The following is a 16,660-nucleotide window of genomic DNA, read 5'->3' as shown; positions in this document are numbered from 1 at the left end:
ATGCTTTTTTATTAGTATCGATAGTTTGTTGGTTTTAATTTTTTGCAGGAAAACAGAATGCTAAATTGGTACCAGTTTTCTAAATGGTATCAATACCATCTATGAGAAATATTGATACCATCGAATGAGTATCGATACATATGTGATCTTTTGGAGATTTATGTTAAGTGGTCTTTGAGCATGCTTCTAACACGTGACATGATTGTTTAATGTTTGTTTAGTTAATTTTAACCTCGTCTAAGATAAATTAGACTTAAACCTCATATAGTTATTTGATTATGATGGTAATCGCATGACAATAAGATATATTATTCTACGTGGATGATGAGACGATGGTGTAGCATCCTGTTACTTGGATTCGACGACCGGGCCGGGTATAGGGTGTTACATATATAGGCAATCGTGATTAGATAGAAGTTGAAGTAAGAAAAGCAAATTAACCATCAAGAATTTGACTTTGTTGTGGCATAAGAGATTAGGTTATATATCTAAAAGGAGAATTGAGAACTTGTGTCCAATGGTATTCTTGATCCCTTTGATTTTTCGAATATTTTGAAATATTGAAAGGTTACAAATTTTATGATCTAACTACTAAGGTTATTTTTAATATGGATAATACCAATTCTTTGAAGATGTTGAGTTTGTAAGGGAGAGAGAGAATTAATGAAATTGTCTTTGAAGAAGAATATGTTGATATTCATCAACATATTTTTTCAATTGTTATTGATAAAGATCAGGAACAGTCTATTATACATGATATTGTTCAAATAATAACTCTGGATCAAGACAATATCGTTAAATCTCTCTATCAAGTAACAAACTTTACAACCTCAAGAACTAATGCCATTAAGAAAGTCCAGTGGAGAATGGATTATAATGACTTTAGTGGCATATATTGACCTTGAGCTACATTAGATAGATGTCAAGACTACGTTTCTTAGGTAACATTGATGAAACAATTTATATGGTGCAACTAAAAAATTTTGTGTTCTGTGATACAAAGTCAATGGTTTACAAATTAAAGAAGCCCATCTATGGGCTTAAGCATGCCTCTTATTAGTGGTATTACAATATTTACCAGGTGATTATCTTATTCTATCTCGAGATGACTTTGGTTACTAATTGTATATATTACAAGTTTATTGGGATTAAGTATGGTTTCAATCAATGCCCCAAGAATGATTTTGAGATTACGAAAATGTAGAAGATTCCTTACATTTCGATGGTGGAAAGTCTAATGTATTTTCAGATTTGTATGTGTTCTAATATTGCGTACATTGTTGGGATGTTGTGCAAATATTTGAGCAAATCAAGTATGGATCATTGGAAAGCGACGAAACGGTTCATACATTATCTTCATAAAACAAAACATTACATGGCAACAAAAAGGTTTATACATTATCTTCAAAAAAATAAAACATTACATAATCACATATCGGAGGTCTAATAAGTTAGAGATCGCCAGGTATACAGACTTCAATTTTAGTGGAATATAGATGTAAAATTTTGTCTCTAAGTTACAAATCGTGATAATAAATTGCAATCATTTGTTCCAATAACAACAAGAGCACATCAAAGTCAAATCACATAGACTTTAAATTCATGGTTTTTAAAGCAAGAGTTCAAAGTGGGTCAGGTGTCTATAAAGAATATTGGGACAAATTACATGATTGTAGATTTGCTTACTAAGGGACTACCACTCAAGGTTTTTATGAGCACATTGCTCATATGGATGTAATGTCATTTCAGGATATTTAGTTTTAGTGGGAATTTTAAATTTTTTTTGTTATACACATTTTCAGTTATTTCAGTTTACGCGTATTAAGGTTATTTTCTACAGAAATAATGTTTATCTAGTTTATTTACACTCTAATTTTGGTAAGATTTGATCTCACTAAGATTAAGGAGGACTAGTTAGAAATAGAAATGTTTAGGTCACAATACATATAATTTTCATGCTACACATCCAAGGTGCATTTGATTCACTGTAATGGAATAGAGCTCTAATTGAATAGAGCTGTAATGGAATAGAACTGTAATCAGTAATTCAATTGTTTGGTTGAATGGAATGAAATAGAACTGTAATAGCATTCTTTTGTTTGGTTGAATAGAATAGATGTTATAATAATATAAGGAAAAATGCTTAAATGACCAAAGTACCCTTAGCAGAATTTTTTTAAGTAGATAATTATTGTTCTTGTTATTAAATTTTAATAACATTATTGTTAAATATATTTTTACTAAAAATAATAATAAATAATTTAATCATATTTTAACATAATTATTACTAAATATAATTTAATAAAATAATATACAATTTGATAACATTCTTAATATAATTATTATATGAATTAAAAAATCATAATATACAATATTATTAAAATAATATATAATCTACTTTATTATTTTTAAACTGCATTACATATTTAATGTGCTAAAAGCAATGAGAAGTTAAAAAAATATTTTACGGATTAAAAATGAATAATTAATTTATAAGAGATCAAATTATAATTTTATCATTATATTAATTTAAGATTTGATAAAATTTAAAAGGTTTTTATAACAAATTTACCATTTTAAGAGAGTCAAGTCTTCATGACTTTATTATTACGTTATAAACTGAATTTATTTGAAGGAATACCTTTGCATAATATCTATACGAGAAATATGTTAAATCCAATCTATTATAAAACTTACAAAATTATATTTCAACAAAATTATCCAAAATTTATTAAAAAATAGAAAAAGTAAAAAAGATTATTAAAAACAATCTTAGTATGGAATAATATTAAAAACTTTGGATCGATATCTACATGTGAATACAAAAATAAAACAATAACTATACCAATATTTTCTTTCTCAAAATTATTACATGCCAGAGAGAGAGAATAGTGGTTCTACTAAGGAGTTAACATTTTTTTTTCATTTTGTCAAGTTAAATTTTTTGAGCAAATAGCATATAGTATTATTTAGGGGTGAGCATTCGATCGAATCGAATCGAAAATTTTCGAGTTAATCGAGTTTTCGAATCTCATTTTATCATCCTAACTTTATTTGAAGTTTTCTCGAATCAAGTCGAGTGAGATGGAATTCGAATCGAATCGAATCGAATATATTTGTTCGAGTTAAATTTTAAAAAATAATTTTGGATCCTTATAACCATTGTCACCCATTGTAATAAAATTTGTCCACCTTAATCAAATTTTTTATTAACTTTCATCACTTCATAATTTATTTATTATTTTTTTATATATTGGTTAGCTTCTTTGCTTGCTTAGTTGTTTCAATTATCTTCAGATTCTTGTCACTATGTATTTTAGAATTAAAAAATATATTAAATGTAAAAATATGATTTTTAATAAAAGTTATTTTAAAAATAAAATGTGAAATTGATACCAATATAAAATTTTAACACAAATATTTTATGGCATAATTAATAATTCAATTTTAATATAAATATTCAATATGACTAAACAACTCAATAATATAAATAATATAAAATGTGAAATTTAATTTAATAATATAAATAGTAGATATAAATAAAATTATTACTATTTATGTTTAGTGATTTTTTTGAATAATTTTGATTTTTTATTTGAGAGTAAAGGGTGAGAAGTAAAAGTTTAGGGGAAAAATAAAAAAGTTTTGGGAATAAAAGTTTGAGGGAAAGTAAATAGGGGGAGTAAAATTTTGGAGAGAAAATATTAAAAAAAAATTGGAGGGGGGAGGATTTGGGATAGATGAGAGGTGAGATGGGAAGGGAATAAAAGTTTTAGGGGAAAAGTGGGAGGGAGTAAAAATTTTGGGGGAAAATAAAAGGTTTTGAGAGTTTTTGGGAGTAAAATTTTGAGAAAAAATAAATGGGAAAGTAAAATTTTGGTGGGAAATGGATTTTGGGTAGATTGGGGGATTGGGAGGAGAGGGGAGTAAAAGTTTTGTGGGGAAAGTGGGAAGGAGTAAAAGTTTTGAGGGAAAAGTAAAAAGGTTTAGGAGTTTGGGGTAAAAATGTAAAATATTATAGTTTGATATTCGAATTATTCGAATTATTCGAGTTATTCGAATTCGAAAACTCAACTCGATTCGAACTCGAAATTCGAAAAAAAAAATTCGAATTGATTCGAATAACTCGATTAACTCGAATAACTCGATTCGTTTAACTCGAAATTCGAATTTTTTTTCAATTTTTTCGAGTCGAATCGAGTTTTGCTCACCGCTAGTATTATTAACATTTAAACATGGATCTTTTAAGAATTTTGTATATAAAAATCTCAAAAATATTGAATAGACCTACACTAGATACATCATACATACTTTACTCAACACCTACAATCGAACGAATCCAAATAACATAAATCGTAGATGGTGCAGATTATGTTGAACTTAGATAACAGCATTTTCACTCGCCCATTACCTTGTTATTCATAACTCCGGCTTACATTTCAACAACTTACTTGCTAGGCCAAATGTTCAATCACCAAACCTGCAAAATAAGCCCAATGCATCGAATTAAAACCTTGAATTTGCTCTCTTTTTTTTCCAGTTCAGAATCGATACATTCTGGGCTTTTCATTGCAAATTATATTGCTCTAACTCTTCTAATTTTCTTAAACCAACCATGTCTGACACCCATATCCAGTGCATATTCAGACATGATTGTCATGCTATAATAATTCCAAAGTCTCCAAATGAATCAAAATCATGGAAAAACAATTAACATACCCATGTTGGATGCATAAATATTTCCGAGACTCATATCAAGTCCAAGTAACATAGATTGCAAATGTAGGTCAACTATTAAAAGGGATATATACACAAATTGTCAAAATGCAAAGGCTATATTGCACCTAATACTCATCTTGGCCATTTAATACGCCCCATACTTGTCCCCGAGTCCAAATAACATAGAACGACATAACAAGAAACATTATTAAGAGAACGGCTTGGTCAACTATTTCAGGATGATAATCAAGGCACATATAAAGGCAAAGATAGAATTAAAGTAAAAAACTACATAAATAACTAAAAGGTAAAGTTTACCTTGCAAAGAGACTGCCATGGGATCTTCGTCGGTTAGAGTACCATGCTAAAATAAGCCGTGATTTCAATACAGGGAACATGTGCTATGTAAGGCCAACCCTTTCCTCCCCCTTAGTTGCACCACTTTTCCAAATGTGGGCATCTTAGAATGTATAGGTTCTTGAGTGTTGTGAGACTTTTTATCCCTTGAGGAAATGACCTCAAATGAATACAATAATCAAAATTCAACTCACAAAGGGTGGTGAGATGTTCTATCTGGTTTGGAACAGAAGTAAATCCGTCACACCAACTAATTGTCAATCATTATTCCTATACTTGAAGTAGGTAAGCATCGATTTATCTTGTTTTAGTTCATAATTGATACTACTTATTATAGAATAGAATTTGTGGGGTTGATTCTTTTGTTTACCTTTTGTTTGTGGAAATGATTTATATTCCACTTTAGGGGTTGATTTGTTTCATTGGAATCACCATCACCTGTTAGATTATTTAGTTTTTAAATAGGTCAATCATTTAGATATGGAAAGTAGTGAGGATGGGAAATTTGTTGATCCAAATGTTATCAATACAAATCAGCAATGATTAAAAAAACCAGCCCACATTAGCTGCAATCTCAGAGTCAGATCATACAAACAATTGACTATCAAATGATTAAGATGGACTAAGATTCATGCTTGTGCTAAGCAAGAATTGCAAAAGCACAAAGCCTGAGTAAGTTTTCAAATGCAGAGATACTAGTTAAAAGAAATCCAAATAATAAAACAGAAAGCTATAAATGTAATGAATAACTTACTCTTCTTCACCAGAAGAATCAACAGATTCCATTGATGGTGTCTTTCTGGCCTGTATTACAAAGCAAATGAAGATTCAAGTGAGTATGGTTTTCCTCTGTCAACAAAAACTGTAAAAATAAATAAAGCATCTCATTGCATTTCCTCATGAAACCAAAGCACATATATATCCACCAGCAAAATAAAGTACAACATTCAAGATGCACATATATGCTTTACCGAGGAGCACAGTAATAGTTTGTAGAAATAGGCTTGTTCTGTTATATAGTCCAAATATAATAGCTTGTAGAAATAACGTACAAGCATGATATGATGTTCTTTATGATTGAGTGAAACGTTGAATATCAATGACAGAGGAAAAATCAAAACCACAAAATAATGATTCTATTATCATGCGAAGCAGCTGCTTCTATCTGAACCCAACAAAAAGGGCTACTCAAAATCAAACCCACTACATTCAACAAACTGTTCTAACCTGTTACATAAACCAAATACACATATAGCAAACAATGAACATTTCTAACCACAACACCATATGGCATTTAATTTCTCAAAAGTGCTACACAAAACCAAACTTATAGAGATAGTGAATAGTTCCAACCATAACATAAGAAATACTAGTGTACGACAACTTCACATTTCTTTGAATTCGTTGGTAACCTCAATAGTTTTTTCAAGATACACAATTCATCTTTTTCAAGCAGGTTAATCATTCTTAATATGTGCTTCTCTAGAACCATTGCATAGTTCAAGAAATAACTAATCATTTCAAACGCATATTTGCTTTCATCAACTCCAGAAATTTTGGTCTCCTTGATATGAAATGATAAACAAGAAAGTATAAGTAGTGACCTCAATACTTCTTCACCATCAGCCTAAACTCCCACACAAAATTAAAAAGAGATGTTAGTTGGTTTGTATGCTTCAAGTTTTGATGTAATTATCGATAAATGAATAAGAGCACTTAGAGAATTCTTCATACCAGATCTAGAATAAGGGTCTTTAGATTAAGCACATTATGTAGAAACTCCACAAGCCGCACCCCTTTTCGATAAGGATAGTAACTAAATACCTTGGAAAAATGAAGTTAAAACTCTACTTCAGACCTATGGACTGCACAAACTAAAATAAAAGTAACTAAAGGCCCTTGGTTAGATATTATGAAATTAAGTAGATGTAGTGGTAAAATAAAAGCAACTAAATACCCTTGTTTTAATATTTTGTTCTCTGCATTTTGGCTGCAGCCATTCTTACAAGAAATTAACTGAACCAGTGGAAATTAAAAAAAAAAAATCAGATGCAATCAATGGTATAAATGAACACCCAAGATTCCAACACCAGGAAACATGTATACTATGAAACATAAATTCTATAGATGCAATCAATGGTATAAATGAAACATATAGTAAAAAAAATTATACATATCAAACCTTAGAAAAATCAACAGAGTTTAGAATCAATAAATTACAGCAAACAAATTACTGTTTTAAGCACACAAGGCCCATTAAAGCATTAACAGCTTAAGCTAAAATTACATAATTCGACGCCATACCATACACTAAACTAAAACGAAGATCATGTGAATCCAAAATGATAGTAAGTTTAAGTTAGCAGACACCAAACGGAGTTTTTAAGCAAGCCAAAGGGCATTAAAACCAGAACCAAGACAAAAAAAAAATACCCAGCAAAAGAAGCAAACCCAAAAATGCAAAATAGAAACCCTTCCTGGAAATTAATTAGGTCATCATATCTGAATATTGATGGAGCATGAAAAGAGGGAAACCTCAAAATAACCAAACACTTGGTTACCTGGGCTGAAAAACATTGATGCTCAAGTTGCCCACGGGGGAGCAGTATTTTCTGTTTTAACCTTCTATTCTCAGCCTTTAACTGTTCATTTTCCTCTTTCAAGTGTTTAATCTCGGCAACATGTTCATCTGTTGTTATCTGCACAGCAAAATGTTAACATCAAAACTACAGAAATCATGGCAATCATAAAGTTCCACCATTTAGTTCACCTTGCGCTTTTGCCTATACTTGTGATTTAATTTTGATTTAATTTTCCTCTCTTGGTCTTTCCAACAATCGGTGGAATTTTTATAGATCAAGAAAAAGAAACGGAAGAGAGGAAAAGAAAAACTCTATTGAGAGAAAGAAAAAGAAAGCAGAAAAAGATGACAGAAAAATTGGAAGAGAGAAATATGGAAGGAACGGAGGGAGAAAGTGGGAGAGGGCAAAGTGGGGAACGTTTTGGTGGTGATGGTACCCAAATTGGACGTGTAACTTTTTTGTAATCCATCTTTGCAAAAGAGAGAGTTGTCAATTTTTAATATCGATAGAATAGATTTAAGGACACTTTCACATCTAATTTTTTTATTTTTAATAATTTGATATGATAAATTTTAATTTATTGAATTTTGTATCAAAATTTGACTGTTATAACACATTAATCACATTCTACATATAACATTTTTAACAATTTTTGCAAAGGCATGGTATGTTCTTAGAAGCTGAAATTTACAAAAATAAAACTCATAAATTATTGACTAATGATTAAACTTAATTAAACAAACAATTAGGTGATGATTGAGGAAGCACCACACATCAGCTGCCAATGAATTTTCAGTATTTCACAATAAATATCTTTGGTCGGATATAAATTAATCATTATTCAGAACGAGAAAGTGAAACTGAAAGTTGCTGGAAATTTCAATACTCAATCGGCTGATAGCGCGAAGTTTCGTACTTTAAAATTTGTCTTTTATTAGTCGCAACCCTCTCTCTTCTTCTTCATCTCAAGTACTTGCCCCTTCCTCCTTCTGAGGCTTTTGCAATGGCTTATGATAAAGAGCTGGCTGCCGCCATCAAAGCTGCCTCTCTCGCTGCTCGTCTCTGTCGGGTAATTTCCCTTCTCACCAAAAACCAAAAACAAAAACAAAAACCCCCATTTTCTCTGCATTTTCTGTTTTGGATGTTCAATATTTTTCTATGGAAACTGAATTAGGGTTTGTGTGGGTTTCAGAAAGTTCAAAAGGCGTTGCTTCAATCAGATGTTCGATCAAAACATGGTAGGAATAAAAGTCCCGTAACAGTAGCTGATTATGGTACGTTTCCTTAACTTTCTTTGCGCCTCTCGTTGACTTGCTCTTTTCTTTTGCCTTAATCTTTTTGTTTCTTATTTAAATATACATTCTGGATTCAGAACGTGTTTCAATTCCCTTTTAAGCATATGATTAAGACCCACAAGTTGAAATTATGTGGCTTAATTCACAATTTTGCTTTCAAATATACTCATTTTCTTATATCTAATTCTTTTCTAATTTAGTATTTAAAGTTTTTTTTCAATGTTACCTAAAGCATACATCCGATATTTTCTTAAAGCTTTATGTTAAATTTGGACTTAAATTGTTTTTATTTTGTCCCAGATTAATATTTAAATTATCATTTTATTATCCGGTTCAAATTTTTTTGTAATGGTGTTAAAAAACTAGTTGACACATGATGCCAATCAAAATGTGTCAAATGACATATCCAACTAATGAAAATGTATCATATGGCAATTAAGTTTATTTAAAATGAAAACATTTACCTACCAAAAATTGACAAAATTCAAATATATATATACATAAAGTTTTGAGATTTTATAAATTTAGATATATATTTTTCGTTTATTTGCAGTTATGTCAATTTCGATTAGAGATTTGTTGGTTGAAGATCGAGTCTAGATCCTTTTATTTTATGAATTGGTTATTATAATTGCCTAGTGTTGTCTCTTTTCTACCAAAAAAAAACTTTCATATAATATTTTTATTTTTTAAAAATTTATATTTATATATTTTAGAATTTTATAAAAAAAATTTAATTTTTTTTGAATTATTTAGATATTATATATATTTTTACCTTTTAAACAATATATTATATATAATATTAAAAAATAAAAAGAAGGTAGTGGCATGTTATAACAGCGCCATCTAATCACTCAACTGTCGGTCAATATCGATCAACAATGGTTAATGGTTGATCAATACAAGTCAACATTGATCAGTAGTTAGTTAATGTCTAATCAATGATGGATCAATATTTTTATTTTAAATAAACTTAATTGCCACGTGGTATATTCTGAGTAGTTGAATGTGTCGTGACAATAGGTTTTTTAACAACTTTATTAAAAAAAAAACTTAAAAAAGGGTTTAATTCACAATTTGACCTTAAAGTATATTTATTTTCGGTAAAAAAAATTTATTGAATATACATTTTCTTTTGTTAAAGAAATATATTTTTATCAAATATATATAAATTATAAAAATAGGAATAAATATATTAAAAATTCAGAAAAAAATGTATACATATTATAAAAATAGAAAGAAATTATAAAAATTATTGTTTCCATCTAACTTATTCTCTTAATTTACTCTATCAACATAACCTAATCAAATATTTGATAAAAGAATATACATATTTGATAATAATAAAAAATTAACTTCTGAAGTGAAAAAATGGTATATTTCATGGTCCAAATTTTGAATTAAATCATATTTTTAATAAAAGAACACCGCGTGACATTATTTGATTGGTCACCAATTTTTTTTAATGGACAAAAAATATAACGGGAGCATATTTTAAATAGCAAATTGGGTAAAAAAATCAAGTATCAAAGTAAGAAAATTAGTATACTTCAAGAACCAAATAATGAATTAAGCCTTTTATACACAACGGAAGTTATATTATTACAATAGTGTTTTTATTTTTTCTATATAAAATTAATAAAAACTTAATCATAGTAAAATTTAATATGTAATACAATGAATTTCAAATATTTAACTAACTATACTTAGACAAAATTTGAGATTTAGTCATTATACTTAAAATGTTAAAAACTAAGTCTTACTTTTTTTATTTAAAAATCTCGGTTCAATCTTAAATATTTTTTTTGTCAAAATTGTTCAAATTGAAATTTTGATTAGGCTAATGATTAACAAAAAATAAACATGTTAAATTGATTAATTTTGAAAACAACTATCAATAACGATAATAATTATACTAAAATTTTTATATTGAAAAAGTAAAATGATTAAACTTTTAAATTTTTAAAATATATAGACGAAATCTCAAATTTTATACTACAACTATCCGCACATATTAAACTTAATTTTATTATTTCAACCAAAACTTCTTATCTTTTATATTAATTTTTTTATAAATATATTTATTACATAATTCTAATTTTCACTACTTTAGTTATCAACTAATTTTTTTAGATAAACTGTGGATAAAATTTTGTAAAATAAAAGTGATAGGTTTTATAATTAAATTGAGTGGATTTAGTTGCAGTCTATCAATTAGACTAATATAAGTATGATTGGTTGAAAAAAAAATTATTTCTCCCTTGTCAATAATTTTTATCGTTTTAAGCATAATATTTGCAGTCTAATTGTTGACTGCCTTTCCTAATTTGTTTTCCTAGTATATTTAGAGTTTCCAATCTGAAATAAGTAGAATTTTTCATTGTTGAAAGAATATTATGGCTCTGCTATATGTATTGTTCAACTTGGAAAAAATATTATTTTTTCCAACTTTTATTCAGTTTTTAAAGTTAATTCAAATAATTAATTTAGTTTTTTGAGTTCGAAGTCGAGTTAAATTATAAAGTTGAATTTGACAACTCGAATAATTCAAATAATTCGATTAACTCAAATAATAAATTGGTGTAAATATCTCTTTCATCTTTGTCAATTTTGAAAATAAATAAATTGATCTCTTCAACAAAAATTACAAAAGAATTCAATATATTGATAAAAATTACAAAATTTCATAAAAAGCTTTAAAAAATTATTTAAAAAATATAAAAATTCAAAAGAATATATAAAAAGTTAAAAATTAAAAAAATTAAAATAATAATCTTGAGGACCTAACTATCTTATTTTTATTTTATTTTGCTTTGAAAGAGCTTTCAAATATACAGTGTTTCAAATTTATGTTCTCTAACGTGGAATTAATTATATTGCAATCAAGATTTTAATTTGACATATTTAAAATTTTAATTTAACTGGAATAATTTCACTTGATTCGATTCGACTCGACTCGACTCAAATTTCATTTCACTCTACTCAATTCGAAAATATTTGAAATCAAGTTAGAATCGTAAAACAAGACTTCTCAACAACTTGGTTAACTTAAAATTATATTAATTGAGCACATCTCGAGTGTAATTACTAATTACATTATATTATTGACCTCAGCATAGTAGTCCTTAAGTTTTGTATATTATTGACCTCAGCATCTTCCAACCTTCATGATTGGCAAATCTTACTGAGATATGTTTTTAAATTTTAAAACTTTCATCAGGCTCACAAGCACTGGTTAGTTTTGTGCTGCAGCAGGAATTTCCCGGTGAATTCTCATTAGTTGCCGAGGAGGTAAAAATCTCTTCTTTTTCTGAAAAATGGTTGCAAGTAGGAAGGATAATTGGAGGTTATCCTATCTGTCTCTACTTAAAAGGTGTTTATGGACTGGTACACACAAAAGTCTGATAATTTTCGAACCTTCATGAATGTTCGGAAACAATAGAATAGATATTTTCACAACTTTGGAGAATGTTTTATCTTTTACGTATTTTGAAGAGGGAAAGTATTAAGGTGGGATGGATTTATACATTCATGGAGGAGGTGACTGGTTTTCAAAAATACTACACCTTTATAGTGGATACTAACTACAGAGTGATGGTGAATTGGTAACATTTCTGCTACATTCCCATTCCGATCTTTAGTCGTAGGAAGATTCATAAACCATCCTTTTTTCTTTTTTTTTTTTACTTTCTTCTAAATGATGTTTTGGATTTTGTTTAGGATTCGATTGATCTTCGCAAGGATGGTGGTGGGGAAATAGTAGAACGAATTACCAAACTTGTGAATGAATCTCTAACTAGTGACGGATCATACGGTGTTAGTTTATCCTCAGAAGATGTTCTTAAAGCCATTGACAGTGGCAAATCTGAAGGTGGCTCCCAAGGTCGACACTGGGTTTTGGATCCTATAGATGGCACTAAAGGGTGAGCTCCAAAACTTAATATCAATCTTTTTAGAATTGGATTAGTTAGGTCAGTTCGACTAGTTTGATTAAATGATCATTAAAATTTTAAAAAATAAAATAAAAAACAAAAGACTCGGTTCAACTGTTTACTCAATCAATTTTTTAGCGGATCTAATTGGTCTATATTGATTCCCAGTCTAACCAATCTCACTGAGCTTTGTGGCCTGGTTCAAACATCATTACTTATTACTATATTACATGAGTGATTTTTCTCAAGTCATACATAGGGGTGAATGACCTAAGAAATCCCTCTATTATAAGGACTTGATCTAATTAATCCCTCTACTATTAAATGGATTAATTTAGTCCATATACTGTTAAAAAAAATCAAATAAGGCCAACTTGGAACAATGTTAACATTTATTGTTTAAAAAAATATTATTTATTGTTTAACAAAGTTAATATTTTTATAGTTTTTATAGTTTTGTAAATAAAATATTTTGTTTGAAATTGAACTACAATTGAAAAAAAATTAAGAAAATTTTAAAATAAATGTTAATTATGTTAAATTTTGAACTTATTGATTCTTTTTAATAGTATAGGGATTAAATTGATCCATTTAATAATAGAATGACTAATTTGATCTAATCCCTATAGTACAAAGACCTCCTATATACTTTAACCCATAAAGAAGCTAATGTCTAATATTATAAGGCATAATAACAAATTTAGCTTTAATATTTATATCATTTGCTAATTTGGCCCTTATTCTTTTTTGAGTTAAAATTGACCCTCAACCTTTTAAAAAAAGTTGAATTTGACTATCAACATTTCAAAAAGCAATCAAATTATTGCTTTTTAAACAAAAATACTGACTAAAATATTAAAATTTTAAACTTGGCAACCCGTATGGCAATCCACATGTGCTTGTTTTATTTTTAATTTTTTATGATATTTTTATTTTTATTTCTTAAAATATTTTTTAATTTTAAATTATTTGTTGACATGACATATAAGTAAAAATAGTATCATATTAGCTGAAATACATGTGAAGTGTCATGCATATTACCATGCCAACATCATTAACAAATTAATGTTTTAGTCCATATTTCCGTTAAAAAAAGCAATCTAACTTTTTCTTCAGATGTTAATGACGAAATTTAGCTAAAAAAAAGACCAATGACCAAATTGAATATATATATATGAACATTGAAAGTTAAATTTATTATTATGTCAATATAATAATCATTTATGTTTACCATGTTGCTCAGACTTACTTAAAAAAAATACTGTTATAAATATCCTGAAAAAACATGTGAAAATTTAGAAAAGTAAATAAATATGTTATTTTTTAAAGAGAAGAATTAAATATATTCATATTAAACATATTACATGCGTTCTTTTCTTTTGAATTCATATTACGCTTACATTCAAGTCCAAATAGTAAGGTTGGTTTTGTTGGCGAAGGGGAAGCTGCCTTGGGTTGGCCAATCACACTATCCCTTGCCTCCTCCCTTTCCGTCCTTTCTCCTCGACCCCTTTCTTTTTTTTCATTTGAAGGTATCTTTTTTTATTATTATTTAAAAATTCTTTTGGTTTCCAAATTATCATTTTTCTTAATTTCAAAATGAAAACTTTTAAGGAAAAAATTAACAAAAAAAATATATAACTTATGAAAATTTTCATTTTTAGTTGAAAAAAACTAAAATTTAAACAAAAATTCCCAAATTTAAATTTAAGATTATTTTAGCAAAAATAAAAAATAAAATGTCGTGTCATTATTTCATTGGCAAATTTATGCCACTAACCATTTTAACTAACAGTGTTAGTCCATGGCATTGAAGTTTGCGTATTTGATTGTGAACTTCTATTATTTAGGTAAATTATACATTACCCTTTCTTGAAATAGCTGCTCAGTGGCACTTTGATGAATTAGTATGGCTTTTGAAATTTGAGAGTAGATTTGTAAGGGGAGATCAATATGCAGTGGCGTTGGCTTTGCTAGACAGAGGAAATGTTGTTTTGGGAGTGCTGGCTTGTCCAAATCTTCCATTAACTTCCATCAGTGTTGCTCATCCACATTCTCCAAATAATGAAGTTGGTTGTCTCTTCTTTGCTGAAGTTGGTCGAGGAACTTATATGCAGCTGCTTGACGGTTCTTCCACGGTCAAGGTCGTAAATGATTTATTATGATTTGGGATTAAATTGCAACTTTTAAATAGGTCTTTTATCTAGTCACATTTAACGAATACTCTCGTAACCAACTTCTATTGACAAAAAAAATGATGGCAGAGAGAGCCGAAACTACAGAATAGTAATTACAAAGTCTACAGAGTTGGAGTAGCTATTTAGAGCCCTGATTATAATTTTGTTGCTGAGTAAAATAGTTGCAACTTATATATATTTATGGGATTCAGGTGCAGGTAAGTGCTGTTGAAAATCCAGAAGAAGCATCATTCTTCGAGTCATATGAATCAGCACATTCCATGCATGATCTATCCAGTTTAATTGCCCAAGTACTCTCCTCCCTCTCTCTCTCTCTCCCTCTCTTTTTAATGTATATATGTAGTGAATATAATGAAAATATTGAGATTCAAACAGAAACTTGGGGTCAAAGCAGCACCAATTAGAATGGATAGCCAGGTAAAGTACGGCGCTCTTTCCAGAGGAGATGGAGCCATATATCTGCGTTTTCCTCGCAATGGGTATCGAGAGAAAATATGGGATCATGCTGCTGGCTCTATTGTTGTAACTGGTAACACCTATCTCTCTTAAACTTGAAGGTTTTAAGGTTAGTGACTACTTACATTGGTTTAATCTACCCCCATTAATGCTAGGGATTTGGTGTGAATATTGCATATTCAAATTCGAATATTTTAATCATAGGGATTTGATGTGAAAACTGCATATTCAAATTCGAATATTTTAATCATTATAAGTAGCCAATTCAAAGTGAATGTTGGTATCATTTACAGACAAGGTAAATGATGATGCCATTTGCAGAAATAGTTAAGTGAAATAAGATGTTACAGAAATTGCAAATATCTTATTTGATAAAATATGATGAAATCTATTGGGGTCTGCAGAAGCTGGGGGAGTGGTGACAGATGCTGCAGGGAAGCAATTGGATTTTTCCAAGGGAAAGTATCTTGATCTGGATACTGGCATCATTGTTTCCAATCAGAAGTTGATGCCATTACTCTTCGATGCAGTTAGAGCCTCCCTGGCCGAGAAAGCTAAGCCTCAGCCTTAGAATTGCTATCTTACCTTTAACTCTCTTATTGTTTCCCTCATAATCCTTGTGCTTTATCCTTATCTCCATTGCTAATATCCTTATCTCCTATTTTCTCCCCAATGCATGTAGGTAAAGTACATGTACATTTGATTGCAGCTAAGATCAAAATTAGGCATGATTGAAGCATGTCCCAAGAATCTGTCCTAAAAAATGTAAATGCAAATCAAAACCATGGGAAATTATCGCCATAGTTGGTCCCAAAATCTTCCCTATTTAAGATCCCAATTGGTAAATGGAAGTGCTTCAATTTTCGTCATCTCAAATCCCCGTTAATAAAGCTGAGCTAAAGAGAATCTCGTGCTATGTTACTCAAAAAGAAAACCTTTCATCTCTTTACAATTAAGGCTTTCTCAAAGCAAGGTTTTCCAAAAATTATTCTGTGAAATAAACAGAGACTGTTAACATGGAAAGGTGAGGTTTTCAAAAATAAGAGGATTAACCCTGCTTTGTAGCCCAAAATCACACCTGAAAGAAAAAAGGGTTCTTGACTGCTTTTGCTACTTACAAA

General features: G+C 29.1%; 2 protein-coding genes across 3 annotated transcripts; one reads left to right on the top strand and one right to left on the bottom strand.

The window, feature by feature from the left end:
- Positions 1-4,240: 4,240 nt before the first annotated feature.
- Positions 4,241-8,127, bottom strand: LOC121222041 (uncharacterized). The gene is made up of 9 exons (XM_041101925.1): positions 8,095-8,127; positions 7,847-7,969; positions 7,638-7,775; positions 6,811-6,900; positions 6,681-6,703; positions 5,831-5,880; positions 5,447-5,514; positions 5,038-5,292; positions 4,241-4,480 (listed from the first exon to the last, which is right to left on the bottom strand). The coding sequence occupies exons 1-8, from the start codon at positions 8,125-8,127 to the stop codon at positions 5,149-5,151; spliced, it is 669 nt and encodes a 222-aa protein (XP_040957859.1). The 3' UTR covers positions 4,241-4,480; positions 5,038-5,148.
- A 353-nt stretch (positions 8,128-8,480) lies between these two features.
- LOC107914433 (SAL1 phosphatase) lies at positions 8,481-16,278 on the top strand. 2 transcript variants are annotated; one of them, XM_041102124.1, is made up of 8 exons: positions 8,481-8,727; positions 8,851-8,932; positions 12,174-12,244; positions 12,674-12,876; positions 14,819-15,029; positions 15,275-15,373; positions 15,459-15,648; positions 15,944-16,079. In XM_041102124.1, exons 1-7 carry the CDS (start codon positions 8,662-8,664, stop codon positions 15,630-15,632), a joined length of 906 nt encoding a protein of 301 aa, XP_040958058.1. In that variant the 5' UTR covers positions 8,481-8,661; the 3' UTR covers positions 15,633-15,648; positions 15,944-16,079. The 2 variants fall into 2 exon arrangements, with proteins under 2 accessions (XP_040958058.1, XP_040958057.1); XM_041102123.1 differs by having other exon boundaries at positions 8,482-8,727; positions 15,459-15,612; positions 15,944-16,278.
- Positions 16,279-16,660: the final 382 nt, after the last annotated feature.

Source organism: Gossypium hirsutum, chromosome D10 (genome assembly GCF_007990345.1).
Source record: "Gossypium hirsutum isolate 1008001.06 chromosome D10, Gossypium_hirsutum_v2.1, whole genome shotgun sequence".
NCBI classification, from domain to species: domain Eukaryota; kingdom Viridiplantae; phylum Streptophyta; class Magnoliopsida; order Malvales; family Malvaceae; genus Gossypium; species Gossypium hirsutum.
Note: the sequence above shows the minus strand (reverse complement) of the source record. Positions and strands in the feature narration are given on the sequence as shown.

What these genes read in the sequence shown, in the direction of transcription:
- LOC121222041 (XM_041101925.1), bottom strand. Translation starts at nt 8,127, where the DNA reads ATGGATTACAAAAAAGTTACACGTCCAATTTGG. An exon ending in GATGGTGAAGAAGTATTGAG is followed by an intron (nt 5,881 to 6,680) that starts GTCACTACTTAT and finishes TTTGTAATACAG; the next exon opens with GCCAGAAAGACACCATCAAT. An exon ending in GATTCTTCTGGTGAAGAAGA is followed by an intron (nt 5,515 to 5,830) that starts GTAAGTTATTCA and finishes ATAATCTAACAG; the next exon opens with GTGATGGTGATTCCAATGAA.
- LOC107914433 (XM_041102123.1), top strand. Translation starts at nt 8,662, where the DNA reads ATGGCTTATGATAAAGAGCTGGCTGCCGCCATCAAAGCTGCCTCTCTC. An exon ending in CGTAACAGTAGCTGATTATG is followed by an intron (nt 8,933 to 12,173) that starts GTACGTTTCCTT and finishes AACTTTCATCAG; the next exon opens with GCTCACAAGCACTGGTTAGT. An exon ending in TCTCATTAGTTGCCGAGGAG is followed by an intron (nt 12,245 to 12,673) that starts GTAAAAATCTCT and finishes GATTTTGTTTAG; the next exon opens with GATTCGATTGATCTTCGCAA.